The sequence below is a fragment of the Ambystoma mexicanum genome, chromosome 1p, assembly GCF_040938575.1.
Source record: "Ambystoma mexicanum isolate Mex_15411 chromosome 1p, UKY_AmexF1_1, whole genome shotgun sequence".
Lineage (NCBI taxonomy): Eukaryota > Metazoa > Chordata > Amphibia > Caudata > Ambystomatidae > Ambystoma > Ambystoma mexicanum.
This window is the reverse complement of record NC_090921.1, coordinates 700,027,257-700,052,299: the sequence shown is the minus strand read 5'-3', so window position 1 is coordinate 700,052,299 and position 25,043 is coordinate 700,027,257. Positions and strand designations below refer to the sequence as shown.

Here is a 25,043-nt window from a genome sequence, read left to right as displayed (position 1 = left end):
TCCTCGAAGATTGCCGAGAGCGATGCTCTGGTCGAAAGACCCGAAGGTCAAAAACGCCGCGAGTCGCAGTACCCGGCGAAGGAAACCTCTCAAGCGCGTCTCGAACCCTCGAGTAGGACTATGACCGATGAGGGTTCCGTCGACGCCGAGGTCGATGTCTTTGACGCCGTTGTCGAAGGGACCTTCGACACACGGGTCTGTCGACTCGACGCCAGCTTCGACACCGGCGTCGACGCCAAGAAAAGTCACGGTTACGACACACCCAGTGACTATCCCCAGGTCCTCGACGTCGATGGCTTCGAGATTGTCGAGTAGAATTCCAATTCTGTCGAGGTCTTCGAGGCCTCCGCCTTTGTTTTCGACGCCACGCTCGAAGCCTTCGACGACGTTGGCGTCGACGACATCGACGTTTACGAGGCCGATAATGACAAGTTCGGCACCCTCTGCCTTGGAAATGGGATTTACTCCCTTTATGAGTTCAGAACAATTGAGAACTATGTCCTCAATTTTGGAAGAGGGTGAATTGTCTGAACAGGAAGACACATTTGAGTTGCAGGGACCTGTAACCCCAATTAGAGAGGAATTTTCCTCTGAAGAACGCAGTTTAAAGGATCTTCATGATTCCTTACATGAGGCAAGTGGGTTAGACACTTCCCCCGAGGTGGAGTTTGCTAGGCCAGACCCGGGGGAGCATGCTGAAACCCCCTATAGAGCCTTAATGGCCAGAATCACAGAGTTCATGGGGTGGTCTGCACCTTCACAATCTTTCCAACAAGATGACCTCACGGATATTCTTGACAAAGGCCCACAGGAGGATCCTGTGATGCCTTTTCATAAACCTCTGCAGAGGAAGATCATGACAAACTGGGAAACCCCAGATGTCGTACCAGCAGTAAATAAAAAACTGTCTACAAAGTACAGGGTATCTTCTACAGACCCGGAGTTTTTGTCTAAACACCCATCCCCAGAAAGTCTGGTGGTACAGGCAGCATCCTCTACCGATGTCAAGACGGCTTATCCTACCGTCCCACAGGACAGGGACGATAAAAAATATGATGCTATGGCAAAGAAAGTATTTTCAGCATGTAGCATGGCGTTAAAATCTGTTAATGCTACTTGCACCCTTGCTAGGTTCAGCCATACACTTTGGGAGTGTGCTTCTACAGCGGCTGACTGCATCCCCGAGGGAGAAGAAAGGGATGCGTTCCTGAATATTATACAGGACGGTAAAGACGCTATGTGCGAATCCCTCCAGACGGGCATTGATTCGGCTGACAGTATCAGCAGAGCAATGGCGGCAAGTACATCAACCAGGAGATTCGCTTGGTTGAGAAAGTCTGGTTTTGTCCCAGATGTGCAAGCCAGGCTCTTGAACATGCCATTCGATGGCTCTTCTTTGTTCGGGAAAAAGGCGGATGACAGTTTAGAGAAACTGCAAACTTCAAAAGCAGCAGCAAAATCCCTAGGAGCTGCAATCCGTCAGACTCCTTTTCGTCCCACAGGAACCTCTGCGAGGGGCAAGTCCTTTCGCTTCTACTCCGCATTCGGAAGAGGTAGAGGGCGACCGGCTCAAAGGGGACAAAGAAGAACTACCCAGGTGGACGGGGTAGATATTCAAAAGCCGCAGCAACAGCAGGTGCCTCTTTACCATTGGCATCTGCATCAGCCGCCCCAAAACCACTCTGAGGACTTCCCTCACAGGACACCTGTAGGAGGCAGGTTGACTCAACATCTGGCGGTATGGCAGGCTATCACGTCAGATGCTTGGGCATTGGAAACAGTTGCCCAAGGTTACTGCCTGCCTTTCCTACGTATACCTCAGAGTCATCCACCGGGGATCAGCTCTCAGAAAGCTCCAGATCCGCTCCTCTTGCAGGAAATTTTGGACCTGCTAGAGAAAGGTGCCATAGAACCGGTACCTGTAGCGGAGAGAAACAAGGGCTGGTACTCCCCTTACTTTCTCATTCCAAAGAAAGACGGAGGACTGAGACCCATCTTGGACTTGCGAGAATTGAACAAATTCCTCAGAAAAGACAAATTCAAGATGGTCACTCTTTCTCAGATCCTCCAGGCCCTTCAGTTCCAGGACTGGTTGGTATCTCTGGACCTTCAGGACGCTTATTTCCATGTGCCTATCCATCTCAAACACAGGAAATACCTGAGGTTCGCAATTGGCAACTCTCACTATCAATTTCGAGTGCTGCCATTTGGGCTGACCTCCGCCCCGAGGGTCTTCACCAAGTTAATGTCGGTAGTGGCTGCAAGTCTAAGGAGGGAAGGGATTCAGGTCTACCCCTACCTGGACGATTGGTTGATCAGGGCTGTTTCTTCGGAACAAGCTCAGATCCAGCTAAATCACGTGTGCCACTTCCTTCACAGACTGGGCTTCTCCCTCAATTTAAAGAAGTCACAAATGATACCATCGCAGAGACTCCAGTTCATAGGAGCAATCCTGGACACTTCCCTGGGAAAAGCCTCGCCACCAGAGGTGAGGGCTCAAGATATTCTACAGATGGTTACCAAGTTCCAACATGCCCAACGTCTCCCAGCCTTCGACTTTTTGAGGTTGCAAGGCCTCATGGCATCCTGCATTTTCCTAGTGCCAGAGGCTCGCCTGAGAATGAGATCCCTCCAGTGGGCACTGAGGACTCAGTGGTCACAATTCTCAGGGAGAATGACAGATCTTCTTCAGGTTCCCGGCAGGGTGGCTCGAGACCTTCAGTGGTGGGCCTGTCAGGAGAACATTCTGAAAGGAGAACAGTTTTGGCAACCCTGGCCGGAGATAACAGTAGTCACGGATGCCTCACTCACGGGGTGGGGAGCCCACGCCAACGACTTGACCATCAGCGGTCGTTGGTCTCCATCGGAGTCCAGACTACATATCAACCTGTCAGAGCTGAGAGCCATCAGACTTGCGCTGAAGGCGTTCCTGCCAGCTGTACAAGGGAAGAACGTCCTGATAATGACGGACAACACGGTGGCCATGCATTACCTCAACAAAAGAGGAGGCGTAGGATCACTACCCCTGTGCAGAGAGGCGATGCAGCTCTGGTTTTGGGCAATGCAAGAAGGAATCTCTCTATCGGCAGTTCACCTAGCCGGAGAGAAGAACTTGACAGCGGACACTCTGAGCAGGCAGAACACAGTCTCCCACGAGTGGGAGCTAGCTCAGGAAGTCCTTCAAGAGATCTTCGCCCTTTGCGGAACCCCTCAGGTAGATCTGTTCGCCACCAGCCTAAACAGGAAATGCGACCTGTTCTGCTCAAGGGAATTTCCCCCGAGAGGAGCTCTGGGAGACGCGTTCATAGTGGACTGGGAGTTTCCGCTTCTGTACGCGTTCCCACCGGTCCCTGTCATTCCTCAAATGATCAGGAGGTTGAGAAGATTCCGGCGAACCATGATCCTAATTGCCCCGGATTGGGCCAGGAGAACGTGGTACCCGGACCTTCTAGACTTGTCCATCTGCCCTCCAATTCGACTTCCACTCAGAGAGAACCTACTCTCACAGAAGGGAGGTCAGGTTCTCCATCCAGACATCAAAACCCTCAACCTTCACGCTTGGCTTCTGAAAGGCTGAGGTACAAGGATTGGGACCTCCCTGATGATGTTATGGAGGTGTTGCTTTCGGCAAGCAGGCCAGCAACAAAGTCTTTATACCGCTGCCGTTGGATCAGATTTTGCAGCTGGTGTAGAGAACAGAATATCGACCCTTTTTCATGTGGTACATCAATGGTTTTGTCCTTCCTACTATATTTGGCAAATTCAGGCCTTCAAGTTGGCACCATTAAGGGCTATCTCGCAGCGCTATCCATCTTTAAGCGTACTGCGGAAGAACCATCCTATTTCAAATTACCCTTGCTAATACAGTTTCTAAAGGGGTTAACCAATGTTTATCCCCCAAGACCATTCCAAGTTCCCCTATGGGATTTAAACTTAGTACTAACTTTCCTGATGGGCACACCTTTCGAACCTCTCCATTCTTGTTCGTTAAGATTCCTTACCCTTAAAACTGTTTTATAAATAGCACTTACATCTGCTAGAAGGGTGAGCGAATTACAAGCTCTTTCTTGTAAACCCCCTCACACAATATTTCACAAAGACAAAGTTGTCCTGCAAGTGAAGCCTAATTTCCTCCCAAAGGTGGTTTCTGAATTCCATATCACTCAGAAGATTACCCTACCATCTTTCTATCCTCCTCCTCACCCGGGGAAAGAGGAAGAGAGGTTACACAGGCTAGACCCTAGGAGGGCTTTAAGTTTTTACATCAGTAGACTAGCCAGGATAAGACAGGTAGACCAGCTGTTTGTAGGTTACGCAGGTCACAAGCTGGGGTTACCAATAACTAAGCAGACCATTTCCAGATGGATCATTCTAGCCATTCTGGAATGTTATAAACTGGCAGGGAAAGGGCCCCCTCAAAACCTTAGGGCTCATTCGACCAGAGGTATTGCAGCTTCATCGGCCCTCAAAAGAGGCGTGCCGGTTAAAGACATCTGTGCGGCCGCTACATGGTCGTCTGTCCATACCTTTACACGTTTTTACAATTTGGATTCCTCCTCCAGTCAAGAGACTAGGTTTGGAAGGGCTGTACTGCATTCTATTCATCAATAGAAGACAGCGTGAAGTCAGTACTCCCTCCTCCGATAATAGAATACTGCTATGGGAGCCTATCTAAAATGAGGAACACGTCGGAGGACACAATCCCTTCGAAGAACAAGTTACTTCTTACCTTGTAACGTTCTTTCGACGGGATGTTCCTCCGACGTATTCCTCATCGACCCTCCCATCCATCCCCGCAGTTCTACTTCCCTTGTTGCAGCTTACACTCCTTCAGGGTGATTAGTTTAGTCCAGAAAGTATTATTGTGGGCTACAAAACGGAACTGAGCAACGGACGCTGCGCGCGGCCTTTATAGGCAGGATGATGTCGACGTCGATACGGCGGCTGTCGAGGGACATCGACTCGGAGGACGTCGACGCGCAGCGCCCTCTAGAGAGAGAAAAAATTTTCTGAGGCCAGCACAGCTGGAAGGAGATATCTAAGATGAGGAATACGTCGGAGGAACATCCCGTCGAAAGAACGTTACAAGGTAAGAAGTAACTTGTTCATCTCGGCGCACTCCGTGACTCGAGGCTCCGCCCACCTGCGGCCCTCCTTCCTGCAGTGTCCCCGTCTCTGCAGTGGTGTCTCGTGGTGCTCTCAGTCGGCCCGAGCTGTCACCCTGTGCCGGGGGATTTTAAACACGTTGTTACCGATGCTTGCGTTGTCGCAGCTCTCCAGGATTTCTCCCACACGCGCAGGGATCCCTTAGCTACTTATTTAACTAAGTTTCAGCTCCGCGGGCGGCCCGTTTGCAGGATGTATTTAGCTCAGGATATTCGGTCGGGCAGGAGCACACAAATCAGGCAGCCATTCCTTCAGCACACAACAGCGCCCCCGCAGCCATAATTGTTGGCTGCAGCACATTTCCCATGCTTTCATTGGATAGAGCCAGGCAAGTAGTTCCCTCAGGTTCAAGGTGAACGGCAATGCCATGGGATTCAGTGCCCCCACCCCCTCAAGGATAAAACCTAATTGGCGCTCCGACAGAACCAAAAGATCCCAAAAAGTAATTAATCTCACTAATGAGTGAGCAAGCTTTGACAGTGGGAGTTGCTGAATGATCCTCCATGGTGCATGCAAGGTGCAAAGTGTCAGCTGCTGGGATTTTCCTTTTAACCAGCAGTATTTTCCCTTGAGATATAGATGCAGGAACTGGTGCTGGAGTCGTTGACATAGCGGAACTGTCGAGGGCCTTGCAAGTGAAAATAAAGAGGTCAATATACACAAGATGTAAGCAGAGATGAGGAGCTTTAATAGGGTCCTGATTCTACATCAATGTAGATGGTGGCAGCCAACGATCAGTCATTTCTCTGTTTGACAAGATGACCAGATAGCCGTATAAAATACACAACTCAAACTCGTAATGGCTCTCGCCTCCTTGATGCTCTGTCTCTGCAGCAGAGGAAATGAACACCAACGACAATACTCCTAAATAGCTTTCAGTTATAGGCGTGCCTGGCGGGCAGTCGGACGCAAAATCTTCAGATGGCGTCCTTACTCATGCTGGGCAGCGAACACTCTGCGGGAGCAAACACTTTCACCCCCTGCGGACTTCACCCTTGGAGGGGGGGGGCAGGAGGGGCGGCAGGAATATTTGAAGAGTGCTGTGGCCTGTGGGCAGGGCCCGTAGGTGGTACAAGGTGCTGCGAAAGAACTCCTTAGCTGCTCCTGCCCATGCGGGAGCAAACACCTGCACCCTTTCCCCCTGCTAGGATGAGGATGGGTGGGCAAAACAGCAATATGCCAGATTATTTGCCTAGTCATTTCAATCAATCATCTTTATTTTGGCCATTTGTAGTACATACAAATAAGATAAAACATATTTATTAAAATGCAAATAACGGAACCTAAAAGGCATCATTATATGCAATAAGACAAATATCAAAACATTAAATACCTGGATTTAGGGACCAGAATCGATTCTCATTGCCTCTCCCATAAACTATCAATCACTTCCCCAATACTACAGCCCACAAATCAATTCAAGTTAAAACCAAAGGAGAGGGAGAAAGATAGAGACTACAGTCATTTAATTTCCTATGGCATGGGTTCAAGCACAGCTTCAGGTAATATTTTGATGAGTGTTTTGTTTAGCTTTTTAATGGTTTCTTTTCTAGTATTCTCACAATCCCAGTTAATTCCTTTCAATATACCCTGTGCCATATTAGTCACTGTGATGAGTTGTTCTTGCGGTATAACGATACCCTGGGTGTTCCTCCCATGCTTCCGTCCTTCCGGTTACCTTCGTTCCTAGCGACGTATGTCCTTGAGAGCTTCGTCATTCGGGCACCTCTCCTCATCTCACAAGCTGCTGTTGACTTCCCTTTGGTGCCGTTTCTCTTTACACCTTCCTTGACTTCTCCGTAGCACCCTGGTCTCTAACGGCATGACCAGATGTCTGCGGTCTCACTTCTGCTGGTGGTCTCGGCGCCCGTTTGTGGATGGGCTATCCACGCTTACCTGTTGTTGGACTCGCTACCACCTCTCGGCAGGCTCCTCTCCTTTTGGTGTCTATCCGCTTGGCTTCTCAGTGTCACGGCATCCTGTACTGCTCCCTCTGTCGAGTTCAAAACTTACAGGCTTCCAGGTTTCCGTGTTCCCCAGGTATGATGTAGCAGCAGTGGTCGAAGTGTACAAAAAGAAGTAGTGGAGCTATGTTTCCTGCCAGTCTGCCCCACTCTCCACAAACCCCATCACCACACCCCCTCCCTCGCACAATACAAACCCCCAAACAAACACCCCTATTAGGTTCAGTGCAGTGCACTGAAGTGCAAGTTTCAACTTCTTCCTACACTTTTATTTTAAAACTAAACCGTTCCGGAATGGTTTCTTTTTAAAATAAAATTATAGGAACAGTGAAACTGAAAAATAAAAAGTATAGGAGCACCGCTCCCGACCACTTCAACCTCTGTGTAGCAGGGGAGTTCCCCAAGCCTACGCACGTGCTTGTCTCTCCCTGCTTCTCTCTGGTTTCTCACGGAGCACTCCTCAATCAACCTCCTCGTCTCAGCAGATGTGTCACTTTTATTTAAAGGGGCATACTCTGCCACTTTTATTTGAAGCGGCATGCTGATCTTCCATAAGATTATAGCATCAGTTTGTTGCTTCTTTGCACCAGTCTGGATACTTTGCATCTTCTGGTTCTTTTGAGCATCCCATGTAGGCTACAATATGTCCAGGCTGAAGGAGTTACTTATGGGAGTCCTTGTCCCCAAAGTGGGAGTCCCTCCTGGTGAGGACCCACTTGACTCTACCCCCTAGGAAGGGTATTGCGGAGTGGGCTCAACTCCCTAGCCTCACAGGAAGGGGTGATTCATCACAAGCTGCACAGCTGTCTCAGGGACAAAACCTTAATCTGGCTTGCAAGCTTCTAGAGCTCAATTTTATTCAGGTCACTCAGAACCTCAAGCTCTTTGGCTTTTAACATTCCTCCAGCTCTTCAGCACTCAACGTTCTTGGTACTTCTTGTTCTGGTTGTTCCCATGCACCAGGCTGACTGCTTCCTCTCATCTTTGGTTTGTTCCTTTGTCTTATTGTCCTCTTCCCTCATGGCCAGTTCTACTAAGCGCTCTGACTGGCGATGCCCTTTTCCTTCAAATATAGAGCCTCCGAATGTGCTCTGGCTCCAATTGCTTCCATTCGCCCCTGCTAATATGGCACCCCAAGGCTTTAACATCCTCAGTTGCCTATCTTTGTTGTCAGCAGAAGTTCCACCTTCCATTTGTAGCTCTGTTCTGGTAGATTACGGTCCTTCATCAGCATTCTAGTCTCTGGCTGTAAGGATGTCTGCTATGCTTCGGTTTCTCTTTGGGTTCTGGTGAATTCTCACAGGAATCCCTTCTACCACACTGTAACCCGAGGAGCAGCTCTCTAAATCTCTGACGGTCCCTCTCCATTTTCAGGTACTCCTTCCCGCATCCACTGAGAGTTTCTCCTGTAGCACAGGACCCTTCAGCATCCTAGCGGGCTGTAGAGAATTACTCTGTCTCTTTGCTGATTCTTTGGGGGTTTGTGCCCACAGGGGTTCTTTCTGACAAGACACTGCGGGCAAGTGGAGGGCTTTCTGGTCAATGACTCACCTGATATCCGTGGGGATCTGGCTGGCATTAAGACCCTCTGACTTTTTATATACAAGCAGGGTATATATGGTTAGCTACAATCCGAAGATAGTCCCCAGGATGGGTGTGGGTATTGTAAACAGGAGGGGTGATGTGGGGGCTCTCTTCTCCCAGCCTGTATCGCCTCGAGTTAGTTCATAGCTCTGGTAAAAAGTCCCTGGTCATCTTGCTTTCCGGGCCTAAAGATTCCCTCCAGGCTTTGGGATAGGGTCAGTCAACTGACTTTGTGACAGGCTGAATCATTTTCGTTCCTTAATATAGAGAAATATTTAATTTGCGTACAATGCGATCGCATCTCCCCCACAACCCCCACCCATTCCGGACAGCTGAAACCTTTCAGTATGCTATGGGTTTTTGTCAGCGAGTAGATGTATTTCCAAGATAAACAGTAGGGAAAACAGGAGGGGCTTCCCTTCCTCGTTGCATTTTGTATGTTGATGGGTGGGGCAATTACCCTTTCCCACTAGTCAAGTGTTACTGTGTACGTTTGGATGTTATGATGGGTGACTTCGGGTTTAAGTGTGTGTTGGTTTGTTTCAGTGAGTGTTGGAGTTTAAAAATAAAAAAAAGAAATTCCTAGCTCTTGTTGCTGGGGAATGTGATCTATTGCCTTCATGTCGCTGCCGAACGAGGAAAATCTTCCAGTGTTTATTCATGCATCCTCCCACAGTTCATTGCTATGAAATGTTATTCTACTAGTTGAATGAGGGGTCTTTGGTGTTAAGGAATACTCTGCCGGTCATGTTTGCTGATGAAGCTAAGGTTGCCTTTGTATGTCGTGGAGCCGTCCTCTGCATGCTCTGTTTGTCTACAAGAGACTCTGAGAGTATGAACATCTTTATGAAGTCTACCTTTCTCTTTTTCAGGCAGGGCATTGTAACGATCCACCAAGAAGACCGACCTATCAAGAATCCCTTTTTGCAAGACCTCACTGCCTTCGAGGTGAGACAAGATGTTTATACCCTCAGGAAATACTTGCTGGGAAGAGAGCCAGGAGTGGGGTCTAGTGAGGCTGGTACCCTGAGGCGAGGGTTATAGTAGCAAAAGAGGCTCTAAAGGAGAGACGGGCGTCTGTGAAAGTAAGGGGTATCAGGAAAAGTTCTTGTACTTCATCATCAGTAATGGCTTGAGGGAACGTTGCAACGAGGAGCGATAGAGAAGGATGGTGGTTAGGTGCTGTCTGCATCAGTAGAGCGATTGGGCAAAGACAAGAATATTGTGAGAGTAAGGGAATAGCCACCTAGGAGGTCTTCTGAGCACCAGGAGTGGAACATTTAGTTGGGATGGGGCATGGCAAGGTAGATGCTACCCTGACAGGATCTGAGAAATAATTGCACCAGGAGAATTTATGGAGAGGACAACATTAAAGGAAGAAAGCATTCGGTGGCTTCCGTAATACATGACGGCATCAAGTTATGGACTGGTGGAGGAAGAAGACACCAAATGGAATAGTGCATCAGACTGCCTGAGTGATGAGTTAAGATTAAGGATGTGGTTGAGTGTGTTGGAGGGATGTGGGGGTGGGGGTAGGCGTGAGGAAGACAATATCACAGGAAGTGTGCATCTTGTCGGTTTCAGGAGAGAATCTGGCAGAGAAAGAGAATCAGAAGAGGGTGTTGTGTTGTAGAGAACTTAACCACAGGAAGAAGGCAGCAAGGGGCAGGATTTCTGGGGAGCAAAGGGTGTCGAGAGGTAGTGATGAATAGAGAGTATTGGCCTAAGGTCTGGAGCAGGAATAAGTGACCAGGGATTAGAAGCCATATCAGGAGAGGACCTGGGAGTAGAAGCAGCAATTAGACAAAACGGTTCCATGTAACTATCTCGCCTGAAAAATGTCGTCGGGGAGGTGAATTTCCTTTTTTTTTTTTTTTGTTTTCTTTTTCTGACCCCTAAAGTACTTTCCCCAAATATTGTAGGAGCGGTGTCCTTTACAGGTCTTAACTCCAATTCTACAATACTTGGAGAAAGTGTTTGACTTTACTTGGATTGCAAATGGTGGGAAATGCCACCCCCTGGTGACATTTTGCTTAATGAGATTTTCACTGGATACTGATCAAACATGGGATGGGTGCAAAGTTTTCTGCCTTTCCATAAGGACTGGAGAGATGAGAGGGCCCTATAGAATATTAAAATAGAATATTAAAATGGATTATCTGTTGAAAATAGGTTTCTTAAAATCGTTGAGCAAACCTGCTGCTGCCACCAGTAGGTGTGTCACTGTGCACTGCTTGTATTCCGAAGCGTAGGGCAAGAACAACAGTCTGTACAATGTTAAATTATGTAAACAAGGATTGTCTTGTCTACAACCGTCAGATTAAAAAAAAGTCTGTAATCGGGGATCAAATAATGTTTTAAAACACTTTTTTATTTTATTTTTGTAAACAAGGCAGACGAGAAAAAAAATCCAACATTTCCACCGCCCCCCAACCTGCCCCTCCTTTTCTCAAATGATTCCCTTGAGACCTAATGTCCTATATCATCCCTTTTCCACTCTCCAGCCTCCCCCATCATTTGTGAATAGCCAGCATCATGTAGCATATATTGGCATCCTCCCAGAGGATCGCCCTCTAACCCTTCCATATCCTTGTTCCCGCTTCCCCTTCCCATTTCATCTCGCCTCCCCCTGTCGCATAACTCATGGTGGTTTCCGGTCCTTGGGTATAGCCAAATCATTCAGCAATTGGCCCCAGGTTGCCGTTTCTCCATCCCCCCCTCTGTCAGCCCTTGCGCCCTGCAATATTTCCAGTTCGGCTCCCCCCCCATCTACGGGCATCTACCTGCAACAGCATTATTGATGGTCCCTGTGGATGTTTCCACGTGATGCCCATGCTGCGTTCAGTTACTATCAGTAGAAATCTCACCATCTTGTTCCATGATGTGTGCCTCTTTCCCCCTGAAAGGATCCCCCATATGCATATTCTCTGGTTACATTCCAGTTTTGTCCCCAATAACCCATTCACCCCTTTGATCATCTTATCCCAATAGTTTCTATAACTCCACACTCCCATATTATGTTCCGGAATCCCGCTGGGCTTCTACCGCACCACGGGTACTCGTCCGTAAGAGTTCTTTTCCTTGCCCGTAATCTAGTTGGGGGTCACATATGTCCTATGCATGATAATAAATTGGACCAATAGGAATCTGGCATTCCGTGACACCTTCTGGTCCTGTTCCCATATTTGTATCCATTCCTTCTTCGGTATCTAGTATCCCATGTCCACCTCCCATTTCCCCTTTACCTTCAATTCCCCTCTAGGTTCCTCCTCCCATAGGGCCTTATAGATGCGTGAGACCCTCAGCTTCCCCCCGCTTGCTCCAGCGGTATCCGCAACAATGGGCTTGTGTCAGGCTCCTCCGGAATTCCATCCCAAATTTCTGCTAGTCTCCTAACTATTGCTCCATATGCTAAAAATAGTCCATTTGGTAATTGAAACTTTGTGCACCATTCTGAGAACGTCAGCAACTTCCCTCCCTCAAATGGGTCCCCCACCACCTCACATCCCTTTTCCTGGAGCCTCTCTGTATCCTTGCCTTCCCTATTGCCTGCCGCAGCCTCCGGTCTACCCCCCAGGGTAAATTCCCTCTGTAAAACCCCCTAGGGCCCTTCTTCCTAGCATATTTCCTCCATGTCTCTCTGACTGCCTCAAACATGATTGTAGTCCCCTTATTCCCTATCGGATTCCATCCAAATAAACAGACCCCATTGTGACAGAAAACCCATTCGAAAACCTTAGTGAATGCTATATAATGTATCCAATGTGATTCTTTAACTTGCATCCCAAATCCTATGGGAAAGCTGTTTTTTTTGTTCTTTGGTCACAAGTAAAATGCGAATTAGCTGATAAAGTATAAAATGTGGTTAAATGATTTTTTTAATAGGTTATTATTATGGTATTTATTGAGCGCACACCTAGCTTTGGGAAGCAACAGTGCTTGTCCTTCAAAGTGAGCAGGAGTAATGGATGGCCGATCACAACCCATGCACCTTTCATACGTTTGATGGCTTCCCAATCAGGCATCACTTCTGTTTCAGGATGTGGAGTGAGTTGTATGCATACCCTGCCTATCCAGTACTGAATTCCATTCAGTCAGAGAAGCCTTTGTGAGCTCTTAGTCGGAGGCAGATGGTTATTCCCATGATATCACATACCTGAAGGACCACAAAAACAATGACTCCCCTTCCAATGGAACCGCGTCACCCCCCAGCTCAAATCTTCTGCCTCTCCTATGGCAAAAATAAAAATGTTTATTTCCACATTGAAACAGCTCCCAACTCTTACATGAACTCTCCTTTTCTTCAGTTTCTTCTAGAACACTGTCTCTTGAGCTCTGGGATCAACTTTCTTCGACTCTCCGTAGTCTACTTCTTTTGATTCTTCCACTTCACCTTTTGTTCTGCTACTCTCTCCTCTCTGTCTACCTGCCGCTACACTGGATTCCTTCTCATCCCAAACCCCTTCCCTTGGCAATTGCCTCTCAACTGAAATCGGGCTCTCCTCTCGACCCTGGTCCGTTAGCTACATGCATTTCTATTTGTGAGGCTGTGCTTCCTATCCTGAATTCTATTTCTTATGGTTTAATTCCCCCATCTTTTTTATTTTTTATTTGTTTAAACCTTTCTTTATAATTTTTTTTTGTTTTGGGTGCAAATTGAACTTTATTGGCATTTTGAATATAACAATACAAGCTTTGAATGAGCACTTCTTCACTGTAATACGTACCCACACTTTAAATCCCATCTCATAGGCTTACATTAGTGACTTAGTCTGTGGGCAGGAGTTCATGTTTATGGATCAAGCAGCATCCCAAAGTTCATTCCTCGACCCCTGAAGCCATTTCCCCGCCCCCCCTAGTCCCGCAACACCTCGTACCCACCTCCCTCCCCCATGCAGCCAACTTCCGCAAAGCTCCCCTCCACCATGACAACCTTCCTCCCAGCGAACCGCCTTGGTGCCATCTAACTGGATTCACCATTCTCTCTGAACCCTGCCGTACCTCACCCGAAGTTGTCCGGGTGTGGTCCCTCTCTGAACCGAAAGATCTGAGACCGTGGAGCCCCTTGCCATCTTGCCCTGAGGAATAACCCATCTTAGCCCGTCTTCTCCCTGGCACTTTACAGCGCACATATTTCCCCCAAAAAAATAACACCCACTGGCTCTCAATGTTGGTACGGGACTCATCAATCAGTTGTGTAAGGTATTCCATATTGTATATGGCTCGCACCCATCCAATCCCTTTCGGCTGGCATCCTTGGACTTTTCCACATCTGGGTAAGGCAGCATCTGGCTGCCATCAACATTACCCTTTCCATGTGCCCATCTTCACCCTCGTCAGCCTCTCAACGTTACCCCAAAGAGAAGCCGCCACAGAGAAAGTTCCCTATTGATCGCGTCAACCCTTTTAATCCACAACAGGACTTCCCTCCAGTACTTTTGCACCCTTCCGCAGCCCCACCACATTTGACCACAGTCCCCTTTAGCCCCCCCGCATTTCAAACAGCATGGGTCATATCCCCTGCACATCTTTGCTAGTACAGATGGGTAATGCCACCTGTGTAGGACCTTTACTGCCTGGTGTCTATACTGCAGGGATGCTGCCACTTTTCTGCCCATCAATGTCCATAAGATGTTGTCAATTTCCCTCCCTAGGGGATGTCCCCATCTAATCCTGGCCGGGAGTGGGTCCCTGGGTTCCACCAGCAATATCCCCTTATATAGTCGAGCTATGAGTCCCATGGAGCCCGTCCTTGTGAGCAGGAGTATCTCAAAATCTATCAGTCCCCTCTGTAGGTTCACCCCCCATCTACCCTCCGATAGGACTCCCTTCAGCTGTAGCGGAAGTAGCGGAATATGGACAGAGTGCCTATCTGCCAGCAGTCTGCTAGCCTCTCTGTTGTAATGAACCCCCCCCCCCCCTTCCCACATCTGGCCCGCCCTGCTCAGCCCAGCCTCATACCATGTTTGGAATGCCAAAGGCTTTTCAATCCCATCTCGTATTGGTGGTGCCCAGATGCAACTCGTGGGTGGGGGGGGGACATATAGACAACCATCTATTCTCCCCTACGTTCCTCCAAAGAACCCACAAGACTTCCAGGATCGGGTGAGTCTGCACCCTCCTTGGAATACAAGGGCGGGGAATCCACAGCCATTCTCCGAGGGGGACTAGCGATAGGACCACATTATCCAGTGGCACCCATTGGTTTTCCGAGGCCGGGTCCAAATGGTCCACCAGCACCCGCAGTTGGGCCGCTTTATAGTAGATTGGAAGGTTCAGGAAGCCCACCCCTCTTTCCTCTTTTGGGAAGATCATTGTTGTGCATGCAATTCTATGTTTGTCCCCTGCCCACAGGAACTTTAACAAGACAATTCTTACCTCTTCGAAAAAAGGCCCTCGGGCCACCGCCAGGATCAACTGACACAGGAACAGGAATTTGGGCAATACCACAAGCCATCCATGGAAGCCCCAGCCTGCCCCATCGTTCCACATCTTTGCGCACCGTTGACCATAATGGCAGATTGTCCCCTGTGTATAGGTCCCTGAATTGTTTGTATACCTGTATTTCCAGGTATCGAAAGTGCTCCTTCTGTATCTGCAATGGGAGCCCCCTCATATATTCTTGCTCTGTTCCAGACCATCCCCCAACTAGTGATGCCACCGACTTGTCAAAGTTTAACTTTCCCCACCAGGTGCCCCTGGCAGTGGACCAATCCCTCGCCGGAAGGAAAAGCTGTAACAGTCGAACCAGAACTCCAGGACGGTTGGGGGGGGGTGATGTCCCCAGCCTTGGGCATTCGTTTCCCATCTGGGTCTACCCTCCCCAAGCACAGCGGCAGTCCCAGGGAGCCTCGGCAGGGTCCCCGTCCTTTCCCAGAGGGAGAAGCTGTAACGCAGGCCAGCCAGAGCTCCAGGAAGGTGGGGAGTGTGATGTCCCTAGCCTTGGACAGCTTCCTTCCATGTGGGTTGGCCATCCCCAAGACCAGCGGCAGTTCCAGGGATCCCTGGCAGGGTCCCTGTCCTTTCCCAGAGGGAAATCTGTAATGCAGGCTAGGCAGAATTCCAAGATGGTCGGAGGTGATGCCTCTGGTCTTGGGCGCCTGTTTCCCATGTGGGTCGACCGTCCCCAAGTTCAGCGGCAGTTCTGGGGAGCCCCGACAGGGTCCCCATTCCTTCCCGGAGGTGAAATCTGTAACGCAGCACAGCCAGAGGTGCAGCATGGGCTTGCGGATGGTCAACCCACATGGGAGACATCCACTCCCAGGGAGACACCAATGTTCTGCTGGCATGGGGGGGGGGCAATTTGTGGCCTGACCTTGCTGCTGGCTATGGGTACCCTTCATGGGTATCGCTACAAAATATCCCCACCAAAACTATCGCCCTACATATGGCCGTTTGTCTCGCCATAGGCAATATTTTCAGGGGGATATTTTGTGGGAGCGGGGGTTTCGGGGGTGTCCCCCGCACATTTTAAAATAATGCAGGGGTTGCGGGGTGTATCGCAATATTTTTGCGGGAATATTAACACATGGAACCCTGGCATGGAGGGCATTTTGTGGCCTGACCCTGCAATTGTGTCCCAGCCCACTAAAATATCTCCCCAGACTGCCCACTCCCACCCACACCACCAACAATCCAGCCCCACCCACCCCAATGGCAATGGGCCCTAACCGTAGAATAATAAAAAAAACTACTCGCATAACATTGCAGCTCCTCGCATAAAAAAAACTATAAACTAAACAAAAAACATTGCCTATGGTCAGCTCAGCAAAAACAAATCATAACTATCACCCTCCGACCACCGCCCCTCCCACCCCCTTTCAAGCCATCCCTAGAAGTTTAGTGACCCTCACCCCCAGTAAAAACACATTTGCTGCTTCCTAGGGGCAGATTGCCAGATTGCACTAGCAATCTGCCCCTAGAGAGGGCAACATGAGATGCCCCTCATCCATTTGGGGTGGGGGGGCACCCCCCTTTCCATTGAAAGGTTCCCTAGTGGTCTAGTGTGCCCCCAATCCCACAACAACCTCACCAAAAAAAAGTTTCTATTATTTTGCTTTGCCCCGGGGGGTTGCTGGAAGGGGGGGCACCACCTTTCTATTGCAAAGTTCTCTGGTGGTCCTCCCCCCTCCACCCAAATGGACGGGGGGGCATCTCATGTACTCCTTCCTAGGGGCAGATTGCACTAGCTAGGGGCAGAAAGCACTTCCTAGGGGAAGATAGCACTTTCTTGCTTTGCAGCGATCGCACAAAGTGAAGTGCCAAAAAGGACACGGTATCTCGTCCTTGGCACTGCAAACGTAGTGCTAAGGACGAGATACCTTGTCCTTGGCACGTAAGGGGTTAATTGACTCGGGGAGTAAACAAACGGCTATACGAGCTGATTTGGTTTCAATGAAAGACCTAGATAACGCAGCCCTTGTTAGATTTACATGTGTACATGGAGACAACGAGGTGTATTCTAAAATACCTGTACACATTGAAATCCGGGGTGAATCTTGTGAAGTGCCATCAGCCATCATTCCAGCACTCCCCGAAGGACTGCCTCACACTCTACTCTTTTACAGGAAACTCCACCTCCTTATGGGGATTTTCGACCCCAGAGTTCTTGGCAGGTGAACTGTTACTCCCAAAACTCTTCAATATGGGATTGGGAAAATTCTGAACCTATAAAACCCAACATATACCTTAAATCCTAATGCGAATGCGTAGGTTATTTTAAAGAGACCAGTGAAACCACACTACCTCTACCTACAAAGATCAAAACCAATCGGTAGAATATGCGGGAATTCATGGACCTCTCTCGTCCCCGTTCTCTCCCAGGTCTTAACAACACAGGACCTGGACAAAGAACAGGTATATCCACCACGCATAGGGAAAGGGTATGTGAGAAACCTGAAGGTGTCTCCTTGACTAGTCCCTGGGGATCTGTCATCCAGATGGCTAGAAAACGGCATTGCTATTGGAACCAGTTCAAGCAAAACCCCCTGACAAGTCAAAAGTCTTTGACCTGCACGAAATTGGAAAGCTAAGGGAAGTGAATCCCGCATAGTGAATTCAAGAGAAAGAATTGTGTGAAAGGAAACACCTGGCAAGAGTGAACCCGACAGAGGGATGCTGATCGAACAGGGCGAAGCCTGAAGTCCCAATGAACAGTGTGTTGACAAAAGTGAACCCGACAGAGGGATGTCCACATTGAACTGTTTACAAGGACATTGAGATTTGTGAAAAGTGGTTTAAAAAGACAATAAGACTCCTGAACATAACCAGGCAAAGTATTTGTGAAAAGCCGTAGTGAACCCAACGGAGGGAGGCAAACAGTAGAAGGGCTTGAGCCCGGAAGAGGGGGATCCAAGAGTGAAAAGTAATCACCCCAACAACATATGAATGCAACTGAGAAAATCTGATATTTGACAGGGGTCTAAGCCCGGAAGAGGGAGATCTAGGGGGTAAGAACTATCACCTCAAGTGTAATCCTAAAGGAACTTTTTGTTTGTTATTTCGAACCTATCAGGCCATAGGAAGCAAGAGCGTTGACCACCGAAGGTCCTGATTACGTGAAGAACGGTTTGTGGATCGAAGCCTGGAAGACTGGGGCTGGGGTTGAAAAGTTATCACCAAAGTGCATATGAAAATGAACTTTTGTTTGTTATTGTTTCGAACAAATCAGGTTCTAGAAGGCATGATACTTTTTATAGAAAGACTTAACCACCGACCATCCTGATATTTGAGAACAGAACTGTTTTCGTGCTGGAAAAACTCAAGCGTGTGCTGTGCTCAGGAGTCCCACCTTGTCCCGTGCTCAAAACGTGGGGAAGGAGACCCTCGGCTACCACATCCTGACTTATCATTTGTGAACACTTCTTATGAACCTTATCTCACACACTTTTTGTATTTAGCGTAAGTACTGGCAATAGGTATAGGCCCTTTTATTTGACAAGACGTCACAAGGACTGCCTTATTGTATGCTATGGTTGTAACTTTCTCCCTTCTTAGATTTAGGTTTAGTTTAGGCGTTTTTACAACCTGCATATCCAGTTTAATGAACACCCTTGAACTGTGATCACTTGTGTCTGTCTTTCGGATGCTTGTGAATCTGCTTAGAATACCATGCTGTGCATCTAGTGCCATGATTCGTCCTCACTGGAAGTTTTGGGAACAATGGAGGAAGGGATGAGCCATCTCCGCTTCTGTGGAAGCTAGTGCAGCATACTAGTGTTTGGTTCTTGTTTTGATGACTTGTTTAAATACGCGTCGAAAGCTTCACTCGGTGCGTTGCAACCCTGCGCTTTCCTTCGGGTTTACACGCTGCTCGAGTGTTCCGTATCTGCACACTTTCACTCATTTCTCCGTTCTTACTCTGTTCCTCTTTCTTTGCCTTTCTCTGTAGCGTTCTGCTCCTAAGCCGCCCTTCCGCGTTATCCTTTAAACGCCTCCTTCGGGCTCAGTAGCGGTTACGGTTACCGTGGTTCGGTGCGCCTTCTCATTTCTGTGCTTACTTCTGTATTCTGCTCCTCCACTTACCTTCCGGATCCCCTATCTGTTGGCCACGGCGACGCTGGTTCCTCACAGCTGGATCGTATGCTCCTTGTCATTCACGCAACCAGATCCAGTGCATCTTGGGAATTGTAGTCTCCACTATCGGAAAGGAATCCAGAACAGGAGAGAAGATCATACTTACCTGGGATTCAAGATCCCATCAGTAGAAGGTCTACATCAGGGTTTTTCGGCAAGGCTTTTCCCTGAAAGTGGGGTGGACTCACTGGAGGCCCCAACTGCTGGTTTATTGCTATTAGGCAGTGTGGCTTCCAGAAGAGCTTATCCTAAAACCTGCAAAGAAAAGTCTAAAGACTCCTGGCATGAAAGAAGAGACATATCTTCTGAGAGCTCATCCGACGAAGTGTCCACAGATGAGGAGGCGGAGGAGGTGGGAGACTTTAAGTGTGAATCATTCACTATTACTGCAAAGTCTGAGATATAGTCCGACATCTAGTGGTAACCGCAGAGTATTGCATCTTGTCTTTGAGGATCGAAATGGGAAGCCGACATGGGCGTGCCTGTGACACTATCCCTAAAGTGACTTGTAGTGTACCCAAAACCCCTCACGTGTCGAGGTCCCTCAGATTGTTTATTTCCACCCAGCTAGCTGGTCGCCTTATGCAGAGCTCTTACAAATTGGAAAATTATATTCTTTCCCGACCTCCGGTCCTTTATAGATTATTCGTCCCCTCTTCGACGATTACTTCTCAACCACTGCCGAAGACGGCGAAAGAGCAGACTTCGATGGAGGATATTTTAAAGGAGAAGCCTCCTGGCAGCCAGGCTATTACTTTACTTAACTCGATTAAAAGGCGCATCGCCCCTTCCTTACGAACACCTTCACAAACCAGGGCTGTGAACCCTCGGGTGGAGAAACATGTTTGCTCCTCCCCTACTGACCCTCTCTATATTCGGGGACATGACACCCCAGATTCTCTCATTGTCACTACAACAAGGAAGAGGGCAGGGGTACCCTTGTCCACAGGTGAGGCTCCACCACACAAGGAATGTAAAAAACTGTATGCCCTAGGGAAGCGAATCACTACTGCTGCAGCATATTCCACCCGCATTGCCAACAATACCACGCTGTTGGCCAGCTACTCTGTTGTTCAATGGAACCTACTACAGGAGAGCCTGCAGGAGGTCCCCGAACCAGGGCGTCCGCGCATGCTTACAATTGTATCAGAGGGTAAGCAAGTAACCCATAACATCCTTTAAAATCACCTTCAATGCTGCAGAAACAGCAGGGTGAACCCTGGCCCTGGGTACCCTTTTGAAACGACATGCCAGGTTAAAGTACTCAGGGTTGAAACCAGAGATCCAAGCGTCTCTCATCAACAAACCGGTGGAGGATTCTAACCTGTTTGGCAAGGCTGTAGATGAGGCGCTTGAAACTGCCAAGAAAGAACATGAGACTTTGAAATCTTTGAATCAAATCGCTCAAAGGCCCTTTCAGCAGAGAGGGGGAAGTTCTCGCGGCTCCTTTCGAGGACAGTCTTATTCTCGTTCCCCACATAACCAGTATGGTACAGGCAACACATGGTCCTCGGGGCAAGGGTCTGCTGCCTCAAATAAGTATCCCCCTAGAGGACAAGGCAGTGGCAAGGGAAGGGGTTGCAATGCCATCCCCAGAGGCTTCCCGGCCTCCAGTTAGAAATGACTCTCAGATCCGGGTCCCCTCCCATGCCTTCCTGGTCGGGGGACGTATAACATCATTCTCCAGCACTGGATCTTTCATGGATTCAATATTTCCCAGTCGTCCGGCTGGGAAAACATCTGTAACTTTAACATAGCGTTTTCCTATGGTAAACTTCGACACCAAGTGTCCTAGCAATGTCTTTTTGGGGGCTTCAGGCTACACCAATAGGACGTCTAGTATAAATAGCCCTGCCCCTATGGCTTCCCTTCATATTTCAGCTGTCTCCAAACTGTTGGGATCATCTTGTGTTTTCTCACGAGAAAATTTCTCTTCGTTTTCTACACATGCTTTTGCTGGATTGTCTTTCCAGGCCCATCATGGTATCAGTGGGCCTGAAGAAATCTTTGTTTCGGTCGTGTGAAACCTGCAGCCTCAAGAACGTCTACTAAGGGGATGGGCATGCGGACTATCTTTATTGCCTGTATCCAAATCATTCCTCGGACAACTGTGAGATTAGTCCAGGCTTCTCCCAGAAGACGCTGAAGGACCGCAATCGGCGGTTGATTTGCTGGCTAAACGAGGGTACTTACCCGGGTTCGGAGGCTGGTTCGGCCCGCGGTGGTAAGTCCTCCACTACAGCAGAGAAGGGGTCGTCTTCACTCCTGAGGGTGCAGTCGGCGAAATCCCCCGCTAAGAAACGGCGCACGGCAGGGCCGGATTCAGAGGTGGGGGGAAGCATTGAGTCGTCTGGAACCAGGTCAGTGCATCAGAGGAGAGGGTCGGGCGGTCTCTCTCAGGACAAGGCTCCCAAGGTTGAAAAGTCAAAGGAAGGGAGTTCCAGGCCAGAGAAGTCGGCGACGCTGTCGCACAAGTCCTCGGCGGCAGATAAGGAGAAATTGAATTGTCGAGCGTCCTCCTCGTCGACGAAGAGCTCGTTGTTGTTGAAGGACCAGCACCGTTCCTCTTCAGGTCGTGAGTCTTCAAACATCGATCCAGCTCCATGTCCAAGCGGTCCGCTTTGCTGGAGAAGGCCAAGCGGGTGGCGGCCTTGGTTCTGTCACTGAGGGGCTCGTCTATGGAAGTCCCTCAGTCGACGGTGGTGGTGCTGCCCTCTATTCCTTCGTCGACTGTGGTGACGCCTGCTCCGTCGTCGACAGGGCTGGATTACTCCTCGACTACCATTGCGGCAGGTGCGCCGTTGACTTCGGAGGTGTCGTGGCAGTCGGGCTCCGGCATGGGCCGTTGCTCCCGTTGGAGATACTGCAGCAAGACCCCACAACGTACAACTTGGACTCAAGTCTGGAAGAGGAAAGTCATCTGTTTTTCGATCTGTCGGCATTGGGTGTGCAGCCGGCTGGCCTGGGTGCTGTCCCGCCTCAGTACCCGTTGGTGAATCCACACTTGTTGCTGTCCATCCAGGTGCTGACCAGGATGCAGTTGCAGTTGGGGCAGTTGGATGCACGGCTCCCAGTCCCTCTGAGCCCGGTCGGTCCCGTGGAAAAGGTGGTGCGGGTTGTGCCGCGACAGGATGTCGGGGTGGGTGCCACTCACACAGGCCTCCCACGGAAGTCTCCTATGGTTCGGCCGCCGTCGCGGTCTCCGTTAGGTTTCACCCCTCCATGGACACCTCCAGAAGAAGGGGAGCCGGTGTATTCTGATCCTGATAGTGTGCCACGTGACACTCTGTCAACAGCGTCATCATCGCCCAGGCGGGCGCATACCTGGGATACTGACCCAGAAGTGGATTCCCTGAGCAGTCCGGCTCAGCACTCTCTGCCAGATGATGTCGGCGCTTTTCATGCGATGATGGCTAAGGCTTGTCAAGAGTTTGGCCTTACTCCAGAAGTTTTTTTATTTGATCACATGGGGAAGAGGCAGAAGGCTGTCTTCTCTGTCCCCATTTTGGACCACGTGTGGCAGGCAGAAGGATCTGCGTATGATAGGCCATCCCTTCTCGGAGCGTGCGGTCAAAGGCCACGGAAAAGAAGTTTAAAGTTCTGGAGTCTTCACCCAAGTGCCTCACGTCGCAACCCGCTCCGGAGTCTGTGGTGTCGGCAGCGGCTGGTCGTAAGGCGCGTAGTCAGCACAAGTGTGCAACGCCCCCAGACAATGAGGCCCGAAAGCAGGATGCGTTTGGCAAGAAGGTGCTTACGGTGGGGGCTATGACGGTCAAGGCAGCCAACTCTTTGGCCAATATGGCTCGCTATGACAATGAGATGTGGCACCGGTTGGCTCCACTCTTGGATCATCTTCCTGAGCAACAAAGGAAAGAGGTGATACTGCTAGTTCGAGAGGGGGAGTAAGCCTCCAACCACAGCATTAACATTGCAGTGGACCTGGCAGAGTCGGGGTTCAAACAGATCAACAATGGTGTTGTTCTCTGGAGGCAGGCCTGGCTGCGCTGTACTGATTTCCACCCTGAGGTGCAACACAAAGTGGTAGACATGCCATGTGAAGGGGAGCAGCTGTATGGGGCAAAAATTGACAAGGCGTTGAAAGGGATGAAGGAAGGCTCTGATACAGCGAGATCAATGGGAGCGCTTGAGAGTGGATGCTCTTTTCGCCCCTTTTGTGCATTTCAAGGAGCCTCGGGGAATGCCAGATTTGCGGGCTCCAGCAACAGGGGCTATGGTCGCCCCAGTTATTCCTCCCAAGGGTTCAATCTTTCTTTCCAGTCCACGCAGAGGACCAAGGACTTTCAAGCGCAGCGGAAGAGGGGTCAGAGGGCCTCAGCTAGTAGAGGACAGCAGTCCAAGACTCAGCAATTACTGCAATATAGGCAGTCAACTAGAAGGCAGGGTGGCACACCATGTTGACGAGTGGCATTTAATTATGACAGACAGATGGGTGCTGGGTGCAGTACGTTATGGCCACTCATTGGCATTTCAGTGCCCGCAATTCCCTATTCCACCAGTGAAGGTGTTGCAGTCGCATTTATCAATCCTGCGGCAGGAGGAGCGTCTGATGTTGGAAAAAGGGGCGATAGAATGGGTCCCGGTTTCGGAACAAGGACAGGGGGTGTACTCCCGGTATTTTGTTATCAAAATGCCAAATGGAAAGTGGTGCCCTATTTTGGACCTTCGCCCATTGAACAAGAATCTGAAGCACCTGAAGTTCAAGGTGCTGATGTTGCAAGATGTCATACGCTCGGTCCAGCCAGGAGAATTCTTACCGTCGTTGGACCTCGGAGGCCTTCTTCCACATCCCGATGTTTCCCAAACATCGCAAATTCCTAAGGTTCGTGGTTGGCGATGATCAATACCAGTTACGGGTTCTCCAGTTTGGACTCAAGTCGTCTCCCAGGACGTTCACCAAGTGCCTGGCTCCGGTGGCTGCCTTCCTCTGCAGGGAGGGGCCTCATGTTTATCCGTACCTGGACGACTGGTTAGTCAGGGCAACGTCTCCTCAAAGGACGTCTGAGTCTCTCCAGGCATCAATGCTCCTGTTACAGCGGCTGGGCTTTGCAGTCAACTTTGCAAAATCTTGTCTGACGCCACCCAGGTACTTGGTTTTCCTAGGGGCTTAGTTTCACACGCAGCTCAATCTGGTGAAGCCGTCGGTCGACAAAATTCAGAAGCTGATCTCTTGGGTGGCCGCGTGAGGGCCAGGGCCATCGGTCACGGTCCGAGGTTACATGTCTAAACTCTGGTCCATGGCGTCCTGCATCCCTCTCATCCCGAATTGTCTGTTTATGAGGCCTGTGCAGGAGTTTCTCGCTTCAGGTGGTCGCAGAGCCTCGGTTCCTGTTATGACAATGTGGTCATCTCCCAGGCTTTGGCGGAGGCCCTGCGGTGGTGGACTCGCTCCGACAACATTGTGAGGGGCATGCCCCGGGTGGAGCTGGATCTTCGGTACACGATTGTGACGGACGGGTCCCAGGTGGGTTGGGGTTTCAGGTTCAGGGTTTATGGTCTCTCAAGGAGGCATCAATACACATCAGCTCTCTGGAATTGAAGGCAGTGCACTGGGCTCTGAAGTATTGTCTGCCTCTCACTCAAGGTACAGCGGTCCGCATTCTCACAGACAACCCCACCACAATGTTTTACCAGCGCAAGCAGGGCGGCACGCACTCGCGGCTCAAGCAGTCTGGCATTGGGCCATTGCTCACGGGATTCACATCACTGCTTACCATTAGCAAGGGGTGCAGAATG

The 25,043-nt window shown here is 49.6% G+C and overlaps 1 protein-coding gene across 3 annotated transcripts in view; it reads left to right on the top strand.

The window, feature by feature from the left end:
• The window catches only part of MSTO1 (misato mitochondrial distribution and morphology regulator 1), a 1,020,943-nt gene that overhangs the window by 328,984 nt on the left and 666,916 nt on the right, over positions 1 to 25,043 (top strand). For all 3 annotated transcript variants that reach the window (XM_069649984.1, XM_069649995.1, XM_069649989.1), the window contains exon 4: positions 9,587 to 9,662. In XM_069649984.1, coding sequence (XP_069506085.1) covers positions 9,587 to 9,662 — 76 coding nt within the window. The remainder of the gene's footprint in view (positions 1 to 9,586; positions 9,663 to 25,043) is intronic.